The 11,727-nt window shown below is 37.5% G+C and overlaps 2 protein-coding genes across 2 annotated transcripts; one reads left to right on the forward strand and one right to left on the reverse strand.

Annotated features, from left to right (window-relative positions):
* Positions 1–3,997: 3,997 nt before the first annotated feature.
* Positions 3,998–4,447, reverse strand: LOC146903867 (uncharacterized). The gene has a single exon (XM_085725642.1). It carries the CDS (start codon positions 4,445–4,447, stop codon positions 3,998–4,000), a length of 450 nt encoding a protein of 149 aa, XP_085581768.1.
* A 2,449-nt stretch (positions 4,448–6,896) lies between these two features.
* LOC146903868 (uncharacterized) lies at positions 6,897–11,586 on the forward strand. Its single transcript, XM_085725787.1, has one exon. It carries the CDS (start codon positions 9,963–9,965, stop codon positions 11,388–11,390), a length of 1,428 nt encoding a protein of 475 aa, XP_085581913.1. The 5' UTR covers positions 6,897–9,962; the 3' UTR covers positions 11,391–11,586.
* Positions 11,587–11,727: the final 141 nt, after the last annotated feature.

The raw sequence follows: 11,727 nt of genomic DNA on the forward strand, positions 1-11,727 counted from the left end.
CAGTTTGATTGTGTGAAGAAATAGGCAGTAACCTCATAACTCCAGCTTGCAATTTTTCACGCACCAGATGACAATCAATATTAAGATGCTTTGTGCGCTCATGAAACACAGGATTGGCTGAAATGTGTAGAGCACTCTGATTATCACAGTAGAGCACTGGTAATCATGAAGGTGACTGCTTCAAATCATGGAGAAGAAAACACATCCATTGCAGTTCACGAGTTGCTGAAGCTAGAGCTCTGTATTCAGCTTCTGCAGAAGAGCAAGAAATAGTGCTTTGTTTCTTTGATTTCCAGGACACTAGAGATTTCCCAAGAAAGAAACAATACCCAGAAATGGATTTTCTGGTGTCTATGCACCGTCCCCAATCAGCATCACTGAATCCAAACAGTTGTAAGTCAGATGATTGGGGAAAGAATAAGCCACGACCAGGGGATCTCTTAAGGTATCAAAGAACTCTTAGACCTGCATGATAATGAGTAACTGTTGGTGAAGCCATGAATTGACTGAGTTGCTGAGTGGCATAGGCAATATCTGGTCTTGTAGTTGTAAGGTATAACAATCTACCCACCAGTCTTCTGTAAGCAGCTACATCATGGTAAACTGAACCTCCATCAAGATGCAAACGTGAAGATGGATCAAGGGGTGTGCTTGCAGGTTTGCAACTGGTCAGTTTAGCATCTTCTAAGAGTTCCAAACAGTATTTCCTCTGACATAGAGAAATACCTCTAGAAGAATGTGCCACTTCAATCCCAAGGAAAAATTTAAGCTGGCCCAGATTCTTGATTCTAAAAGTTTGATCTAAAGCAGACTTCAAGATATCAAACTCAGTAAGAGATGTCCCAGCTAGTATGATATCATCAACATACACAAGCAGGGCAGTAAAAGATCCTGCAGTGGATTTGATGAAGAGAGTGTGATCAGAGGCTGCTTGAATGAAGCCCTGTGCATAGAGAAATGTAGTGAGCTTTTCAAACCATTGTCTGCTGGCCTGCTTAAGTCCATACAAAGACTTAAGCAGCTTACAAACTTGTCCAGGTTTAGGAGAGATGACTCCTTGAGGCACCTTCATATAGACAGTTTCATGTAGCTCACCATGAAGAAAGGCATTATTTACATCCAGTTGGTGCAAGTGCCAACCATGAATGGATGCAAGTGCCAAGAGTACTCTAATAGTGGACATTTTGGCAACTGGAGAAAATGTCTCAAAATAATCCAGTCCTTCAGTCTGAGTATACCCTTGGGCCACCAGCCTTGCTTTGAATCTTTCAATACTCCCATCAGCATGTCTCTTAATTTTGTACACCCATTTATTACCAATAGCAACAGCATCTGATGGTAAATCAACAAACTCCCAGGTATTGTTAGCATTGAGTGCCTCAATTTCAGTCTGCATAGCTGTTATCCACCTGGAGTCTTGATTAGCATGATGAAAGTTTGGGGGCTCCACATCATGAGAAATAGAGAGAGCATATGCCTTATGTTGTGGAGTGAGTTGAGAGTAAGACATATAGTTTGTCATAGGGTATACAACAGAGTCACAAACATAGTCTTTCAAGTGTGCAGGAGGTTGAGTAACTCTTTGAGACTTTCTAAGGGTGTGGTTATGGTGCATAAAGAAATCCTTATGCACCCTGCATAAATCCAGAAATGGTTTTGGAGTACAACATACTATAATTTTATGCAGAGTGCTGGAAACCATTAAGTACATCTAATGGTTTTGGAGTACAACTCACAAAAACCATTTCTGGATTTATGCAGGGTGCATAAGGATTTTACTTATGCACCATAACCGCGCCCACTTTCTAATGGGCACTGGTGCTTCAACTTCATTAACATCATGAAGCTCCTGAGTGTCATCAGCTATAGTATCAGCTTCAGAGACATTTTCATTATCATCTGTATCAGTATTAATATTACTTTGAATACAAACTGTTGTGTCATTAGGTGACTTAGCAGACAAGTCATGTCTGCTGTCTAGATAAATGTGAGTGTTGGGAACAGGATTCAAGGATGAAGAATGAAATGGGAACTCCAAATCAAAGAACTTCACATTTCTGGATACAAACACTTCAGAATTGTGAATGTCTACTAATATGTACCCTTTCATTCCTGATTTATAGTCTAGAAAAGCACATTTCTTGGCTCTAGGGTCAAATTTGTGTCTGTTAATAGACAAAGTAGATGCATAACTCAAGCATCCAAACACCTTAAGCTCACACAAATCAGGTGTTTTATTATATAACATCTCATAAGATGACTTATTTTGCAAGATCTTAGTTGGTATTCTATTCAAAAGAAATACAGCATGTAACACTGCATAAGACCAGAACTTCTTGGGCAATCTTGACTGAAACATTAAGGCTCTGCTAATGTTCAGTATATGCTGATGTCTTCTTTCTACCCTTCCATTCTGTTGTGGTGTATATACACAACTTCTTTGATGTAGTATGCCTCTTTTAGCATAGAAATCTTGCATAAGAAACTCAGGACCATTATCACTCCTGATGGACTTCACTTTCTTTTCAAATTGATTTTCTATCATGTAGACAAAGCTTCTGATCTTGTCTGAAGCTTCTGATTTAGTTTTCATCATAACCACCCAAACATGTCTACTATAGTCATCCAAAATAGTCAAAAAATACTTGAAACCATGAATAGATTCAGTAGAGAAAGGACCCCAAATATCAACATGCACAAGTTCAAACACAGTATGTGCATTATTTTTACTAATAGAGAAAGGTAATTTCTTTTGTCTGGCCATTTGACATATATCACAAGCCACATGATCACTTACAGAAATGTAACTATACATTTTATTCATGCATAGCATTCTATCATGAGATAGATGCCCAAGTCTAAGATGCCATAGAATACCAGAGGGCACTACATTATCAGACTTGTTATTAGAAGCAGAAATACTTGAAATTTTGACTTGTTTTTGTGTTCCTTTTTCAGCCTTCAAGTAATAGAGTCCATCTATCTCTTCAGCCAAACCAATCTTCCTCATATCCTTCTTTGCCTGTATAATACACTGGTTGGCCTCAAAATTCACAATGCAATCTTGTTCTTTGCATAACTTTGAGACTGATATAAGATTTACAGCAAAATCTGGCAAATATAACACATCATGTATGTGTAGAGTGTGTGATAACTTGACACTTCCTCTATGACAAGCTTCCACAATAGTCTCGTTTGGTAAAGTGACACTTATAGGTGTAATGTCCCTATAACTAGTGAACCAACTCAAATCATGACAAGTATGGTGTGTTGCACCAGTATCAACAATCCAGCTATTATCATCAATTTTGCAAATAGCATTATTGATAAATAGTTTACCTCCAATGTTTACACCTGAGCCATTGGTTTTTATCATGTTTGTTGAACCTTTAGCTTCAACATTACTTCTCTCCAAAAGTGCTATCAGATTCTGGTACTGATCCTTAGTCAGCATCATTCCACTCTCATCATTTTTCCCAGCAGAAGTGCTTCCTTTAGATTCAGTATCTTCACATTCCACAAAGTTAGCATTAGCAAAAGAGTTTCCACCTCCTCTTCCCCAATTAGGAGGATAACCATGCTTCTTGTAGCATGTTTCAACTATATGATTAGTTCTATTACAAAAACTACAAACTCTGGGATTTCCTCTTCCTCTTCCTTGAGAAAAACCATTTCCTCTTCCTCTTCCAAATTGTCTCTGACCATCTATGGCATTGATCAACCCAGAAGCAGTATCATCCAAAACTGGTGATGATACTGTATTGTATTGCATCTTTCTCTCTTGCTGTAAAACCATTGAGAAAACTCTATTAATCTGAGGCAAAGGATCCATCAACAGCACTTGTGATGTTACCCCTTGGTACTCTTCACTCAGTCCCATCAGAAACTTGATAATCCTATCTTCTGCTCTGAATGCTTTGTTGTTCCTCATAGCCAAACAAACACAAGCAACTGGACATGTACATTGAGGCTTAGGCCTATACTGATCCAGTTCTTCCTATAAACCTCTCAATTCAGTGAAAAATTCAATAACTTTCTTGTTTCCTTGCTTCAGATTCGCAATTTCTTCTTGCAATTGAGCAACCCTAATTCTATCTCCTCTCATGAATCTATCCTTTAAATCATTCCACATATCCACAGCATTTTCTATAAAAACCACACTTTGTGCAATTGAAGGTTCAATAGAATTGATTATCCAAGTATGAACAAGATTATTGCACCTTTCCCATCCAGCATAGCTCAAATCATCTTCATCTGGTACAGGTATAGATCCATCAACAAACTTAAATTTGTTCTTCATTGCAAGTGCTCTTCGCATCTTCATAGACCACGAGTGATAATTTTCACCATTCAATTGCGGTGTAACCGTAACCGTTGTGGAATTATCTGAAGAGTGAACATAGTAAGGATCAAGGCTTTGATCCTGATTGTTGTTGTTTCGCACCATATTGAAGAAGAATTCGATCAAAGATTCAAAGAAGAAATGAGAAATTGTTCAAGAAAGAACAATGAAAACCAGAAACGCAAAATCAAAGCGAATCGGTGAAAAGAGAATAGAAAACAGAGTGAACGAAGAAGATGAACTTATCTAACGTTCAATCTTCAATGTGCGGAAGCAGAGCAAGAAAATCTTGCTCTGATACCATCTAAGAACAAAGAAACCATGGAATCTGCCATGGATGAAGCTTGACGAAGCTTGAAGAAGAAGAGAGAATTGAGAAACAGTTACAGTTCTTTCATTGAATGAAAAACAGTTACAAGCATTGTTTATATAGGAGCTTAGAGTGACACGTCATCACTATCACTTCTAACTAACTACATGAAATGTAAATGCAAGCTAAATGTAAATGAAATTACAAAGCTAAATGAAACTTGCATCAGAACTCAGAAGCTATGTAACTTCAGAAGCTCTGTAACGTCAGAAGCTATGTTCAGGAGCTGTGTGACTTCAGAAGCTCCGTAACGTCAGAAGCTATGTTACTTAGGAGCTGTGTCCTTATTCTTTGACTGCTCCAATATTCTCTGCCAAACTGTCACATTTCAATCCATTGATAGTGCAATTGTCAACTTCGAATGAGAACGAAAGGCTTTTTCTGTCTCTATGCGTCTGTTATAAATTAAGTTCTACTTTTGTATGTTATTCTTATGATAAAATAAAAACATCACTGCAAGAAAAATATCTACTTTTGTCTGCAATCTGATTTGGATTTTGTGAATATGCTTTTATTAATTTGTGGCTTTTGTGACAAATTGACATGAGCATGGTATATGGGCCTCGTATGGGGATGATGAGAATGGAATGTTGGGAGCGTGCAAGGAAGCTTGGTTCAAAACCCCAGCAGGAAATTGATAGCTGGTAAAGTTCAAAAAAAAAAAAAAAATCCTTGTTGAACACTCACATTTAAAATAATTTTGTTTATTGTTCCTAAAAACTACAAACAAATTTATTCAAAAAATAAATAAAAATACAACCACATTGTAATCTCTTGTTGTAGCTTATATCATGACTTATTTGCTTAGGTTTTGGCTAGGGAAATCAGCTTTTGGATGTGTCCTTTTTCATTGATATTGTGTTTTGTCATGTGAATCTAGTCTTGTTCTTATATAAGTATTATCACTATTTGTTTTGTTAATTGGCTATTTTGTTCCCATGCTGTCAAGTGAGTGTGAGTATTTTAAGGATTGGTTTGTTGAGCGAATATTGGCAGGTCTTAGTGACCTCTGTGTTTAGCTTGTATCAATTTTGGGTTTTGTAGATTTAATTTCAAATTGCTCTACACGTTTTTTTAAGTAACATTGCTCTACCTTGTGAGCTTAGTTTTATAACTACACTATGCCACTTTCTTTGAGCATAAGATATTTATTGATGATGGAAGCTTTGAATGTTTTTTTTTTTTGACCTAGTAGTAGTGATGATCTAACATATATTTTATATTGTACGATGTCCTTGTATATAATACATGGTATGGACAACTAATTATATAAATTATAGATGAGTGTGATCATGAAGTTTATTAAAGTAATATATGGAAGAAAGAAAACAAGTCGTTGCTTTTCTTATATATTATATATGTCCATCCAATTTTCATTCTATGTTGCTAAGTGTATAAACAAGAACCTGATGCCATATTATTATGAATATATATATATACTCTATCCTTCGTTATTAAGAAGGTTCACCACATCAATACATCTCCAATTTTGTCATCTCTCTTATGTTCCATTTCTGTTTGCTTTTTTCTTTCTTTCTTTGGTTTGGTATTGGACATAGTTACATAATTCGTGTACTACATAGAGAACCACAAACCAATTTGCAAGTACCGAATTCGGATACTTCAGCGTATTGGTATGCGTCAATTCCCGTCGAATTCGCCCAAACTGTTGAAACAAGCGTACCAAAGAATGAAAAACTCTAATTGGTTGAATAAAAGGTTTGGACTATAGCTTAAATAAAAAAACAGGAAAACGGTGTAATGCATGCATCGAATGAAGATACCGCTGGTATTTATTGCTTCCTTGGTTCGTATCCTCAAATCCATATAACTATCTGTCATACCCCAATTTTTGACCTAAGGTCACATTGACACGCGTCACGTAACCCTGATCAAATCTTCGATTTTCAGTTAGAAATTCGACAGAAAGGTATTTTAAAATACCTCATATTCAATTCCGAATTGAACCCTTTTCTCTCTATCATTTTTTATTATTCTTTATTTCCATCTTTTAAATTTTTCTTTCTTAATCAAATTCAACTTTAAAGTTTTTTACCAAGTCATTATTTCTTTTAATCCTTTTGTTATTTTCTTTTTAGATAAATCCAAATTTTTTATTTACTTATTAATTAGAAGATAAAAATCAAAAAAAATGTATATATGTGTTTACCTCGTTTTATTTTTTTTTACATTTTATTTCTTTCTATTTAGGCGATAAGTCCCAAAAAATCAAGTCCATGTAGTTATCCTCTTTTATTTTTATCCTTTTGTTAATTGTATTTCTTATTTATTTTTCTATTTGTTAAAAACCCAAAAATAAGTCCAAGTACAGAATCACAGCATGTCACACGCATGTTCATCTCGTCTCAATCCCAATGTTCATCTCGTCTCAATCCCAATCCACAAGAACAGCCTGTCACACTCTTGCATTCTGTTGCTTCCGAATCCCAATCCACGTCCAAGTTCATTCATGTTTCGCTAGCCTCATCCTAATCCAGCCACAAAACTCCGCAACAAACAAAGGAGCGTGCTCCCTAAGTTGTCTCGAACCCTTACCCTATAAATACAAGACGCACAAACCAGCAGAGGGACGGAAAAAAATTGCAGAGAGACGCGCAAGAACCAGCAGAGACACGGAAAAAACTGCAGAGGACAGAATCGCACAACACACAGAAAAATCCAGTGGCACTTACACACCATCGGACTCGGCAAGCACAACAGGTCTCAAACGGATAAACGGCAGCATCGATTCAAAAGACAGAAGAAGAGAATAGGAAGAAGTGAAACTGATTCCATAATCTGAAGGAAGCAGCGGCCGAAGTTCACACCACCGCGAAGCAACCAATCGTTAGCGGATCCAAAGACAACGCCAAAGGTAGCCTTTTTGTCCTAATCTCTTTTCAATAATTTTGAGGTCAGAAATTGAGTAGTGGTACGAAATCGGTTTAAAACAAAAACGAAACAGAGGGGACAATTTTGATTTGTAGATTTAGGACATTAGGGTTTGTTTTTTTTAATTTTTTTTTCGAGGTTAGAGACGAATAGAGGGTAGAATAGCGCGTAGGAAATCAAAGAAGAGGTTTGCAGGTGTTTTTGTACGGCGGCGCCGCCGTTCCTAACGGCCGGCCGCCACCCAATTCTCGTCGGAGATGAAGGAATGGGAGGAGAGAAACGAGAGGAATGGGGGAATGAGAGAGAAAGAAAGTTTCAAAATGATGGATTCTGAAGCTTACATCCCATATATATGACTGTTGTATTCCAGTATGCGTGGGTGCATGCTTTAGCATGCACCCTCGCTTTTCCTGACCGTTGATTCCAGATCAAATGGCCTCCATTTCAAAACCCTTAAACAAACCGACCCGCCCGTAAGTAAACCGACCCGGTTCATTTCCCTTAAGCCCAACTCACTTGTTTATTTATTCCTGCACACTCCCATTTTAATTCCTGAACCCCACCTGCATTCATTTTTCTTTTTTTTACTTTTATCTATCATGCATCTTTATTTTAATTCCAATTGTATTTTATTTTGCTGCATCTTATATCATTTTAATTCGCATTCGCATATTTTATTTTAGTCATTTTTAAATCATTAGAATGTATAGTAGGCTTAATGTAATTTACTTCTTTTTTTCGTTTTGCACATAGTTTAGAATGTAAATATAGGTTCAATGTAATTTATTTATTTTATCGCATACCATAGCATGTATAATAGGTTTTTTGTAATAGCTTAGGTGCATGTGCCCGTGTGTGTGTGTATGATTTATTCTTATGTCCTAGATTAGGTTAGAGGTTCTTAAAGTGATACAACGTCACTACGAGATACCTACGCTTTTATTATTTATGCTCTGTTAGTTATCATTCAAAAACAACAAAAACATGCATATAACAAAAATCAAAAAATCTTTTTTTAAAATAAACCTTGATCTTAAATCAAGTGACGTCTTTTTTTATTTTTTTCTTAAACAAATTTCAAATCAATTCTAATCCATTTCAAGTAATTTTTCTTTAATATAAAAAATACAAACAAATTCATTTTGCCATTTGGCTTTTTCCATTTTAAAACCTTTTTCAAACTAATAAAAAACACATAACCAATCAAACGTCAATTTTTACCACGAACTACGTGATTTTGATCCCTCACGGGTACGTAGGCAGAGGACTTTGTTCTTCCAAATCAATAAAATGTAGATAATTAGGTCCTCCTTTCTTTTATCATTTCAAATCCTTTTTTTCAAAAAAAATAAGCAAGTTATAGCACACTAATTAAATAAAACCAAGAGGTTCCCGTAGAGTACTACGGACATAAAGGGTGCTAAGACCTTCCCTTTATGTAACTAACCCCCGAACCCTAAATCTTTTCAAAATGGGGTGTTTGAATTTTTTTTCCCCTTTTCTTAAAAAATAAAATTGTTCAGTCGTGAAATAAATTTAGTGAGTCAAAAAGCTAATCAAATAACCTTGATCTCCGAAAAATGACGCGACAGAAATGGCGACTTCACTGGGGATACCCCTAAGAGGGTTGAGCCTAACTTGGTCTTATTTAATTTTTGTGCTATTACTTGCTTAAAAAAATAAAAATAAAAGATGGAAATTCGTGTATATGTCTGTTCTCCCTTCTTCTTTCTCCTTTCTTAAAACGTGAGTGGTGAGATCATAAGTCCTACACCCGGGCTTGAGTGAAAAATAAGATAGGACGGGGTACGATCATAGTGCCATACCAGGAGCGGTCCTGCGATATGTGTGCATGTGATATAACTCCACTCAACGTGGGTTTCAAGAGTAGTACTATGTCACCATGAGCAGTCGTGATTGGCATTATTATTTTTGAAATCCTTCAAATGTTGAGGACCTTTAGATCACCCTTAACCCATCTTGGCCTCTTTTAGGACGTAGTGCGGTGGCTAAACCAAGAGCAGTCTTGACTTTAGTCGTCACGTGATACTACACTCAAACTAGACTTCCTTACGAATATTATTGGACTAGGAGCAGTCCTACGCACCGATATGTTCATAAGGGTAGTTGTAATTTGGGAACTTGGTAGAACCTTTGTTACGAGTGCAATTCAAAACCATAGTCCTTACCAAATGGCGTTGTTACCCTTGACCCCAACAGGTGGACTTAACCTCACCACCATGTATTCTATGTACTTTGAGCATAAACACGCATACATGCATTTATTCATAAATATTCTTTTCCATTCATAAAATTATCGAAGGATTTAGACAAGTTTTTCTTTTGTAAACATTGTAGATGAATCCACAGACAAGGAGCATTAAGAAGTATAGTTTCAAGAAACCGGATTTGACAAGACTAAGGGAGCTAGGAGATCAAGTAGTTAATCCTAAGAGGTTCCGAAATCATTATGGGAGGTTACTTGACCTCATCAAGGTGAGGGTGGACGATGGCATTTTGGAAACTTTGGTGCAGTTTTATGACCCGGCTTATCATTGCTTTACTTTCCCGGACTATCACTTGGTCCCCACGCTCGAGGAGTATTCCTATTGGGTTGGCTTACCGGTGTCCAAAGAATTACCCTTCAATGGTCTTGAACCCGCCCCTACGGCATCAGATATTGCAAAAGCCCTTCACCTCAAGCCTTCCGACATATCCCTACCCCATTTTACCATCAAAAACGGTTTCCAAGGCCTAACCGCCAAATTCCTCTACCGAAAAGCCTCTGACTTTGCCAAAGCCAAAAAGACCGATGCCTTTGAATCCGTTCTCGCCTTACTCATATATGGCCTCTTCCTGTTTCCCAACATGGACAACTTTGTCGATATCAATGCAATCAAAATCTTCCTCACTAATAACCCGGTCCCTACCCTCCTCGCAGATACTTACCACTCCATCCACTATAGACAGCGCCAAGAGGGTGGAACCATTGTTTGCTGTGCACCTATGTTATACAAATGGTTTGCTTCACACTTGCCCAGAGCCGTCTTCTCTAAGACTGACATCGGGAAAGCTTCTTGGTCTGAAAGACTTATGCCTCTCACCCCGGCCGACATCGTTTGGGCTCATCCTGCTGCTGACACTGAAGGAATCATTGGAAGTTGTGGGGAATTTGAGAATGTGCCCCTTATTGGTACAGATGGAGGAATCACTTATAATCCGACTCTTGCTATGCGCCAGTACGGATATCCTTTGAAAGGGAAGCCTGATAGTATTTCCTTATCCAGCGAGTTCTACCTTAATAGTGAGGTTCATATAGATTTGAGAATGCGGTTTGTGCAAGCCTGGTATACCGTTCGTAAGTTTGATGGGATCCAGCTGGGAAAAAAGCAGAGCTTTGCACATGAATCTTACACTCAGTGGGTTATAGACAGAGCTACGGCTTTCCGTATGCCTTACACCATACCAAGGTACTTGACTGCGACTGATCCGGAAATACCATTACCCTTACTCCCGGAGACCAAGGAAGAGTACCAAGAGCGTTTGCATGCATCCAACCGTGAAAAAGCCGTCTTGGAAAGAATGCTCCGCAAGAAGGAACAAGATTATGAGGTAATTATGGATTTATTAGAGAAAAAGAATCGGGAAAGTCACCGGAGGGGCATTGAAATTGCCCGCTTAGAAGCCATCATCAAAGAAAAAAATGTCATACTTGACCGGATTCCAGGGAATAAGAAGAGGCGCATGGATCTCTATGCTGAGCCGCACCCAGATTTCGAGGAGTAGGAGTTTGAGAGTCTCCCAGTTGTTTTATGTTCTTGTTTATGTCCTTTGGAGCCTATCCCTTGGCTCAGTCTGTTAGAAAGGGAATTAGCTTATAGCATTTTATATTTGTAAGTTTATCCCTTGGCTTGGTTGTTAGAAAGGGAATTATCTCGTACTTTAATTATTCAATGAAATTTTCCATTACAATGTTTACAAATTTGCTTTTCTAAGTCCTTCGATAAATTAAAATATGTCTATTTTTGCATAACATCATGCATCATTTTGCATTCCATAGTTTCAAATCCAGAGTCTCACACAAGTTTTCCTTTCCAGAAAGTCAGCCCGTTTCAGAAGGTGG

This window comes from Medicago sativa, chromosome 7 (assembly GCF_051527215.1).
Source record: "Medicago sativa cultivar Bolivia chromosome 7, Bolivia_mono, whole genome shotgun sequence".
Taxonomy (NCBI): Eukaryota; Viridiplantae; Streptophyta; class Magnoliopsida; order Fabales; family Fabaceae; genus Medicago; species Medicago sativa.

Excerpts from the sequence above, each read along its gene's own strand:
- LOC146903867 (XM_085725642.1), bottom strand. The coding sequence starts at position 4,447 with ATGGTGCGAAACAACAACAATCAGGATCAAAGCCTTGATCCTTACTAT.
- LOC146903868 (XM_085725787.1), top strand. The coding sequence starts at position 9,963 with ATGAATCCACAGACAAGGAGCATTAAGAAGTATAGTTTCAAGAAACCG.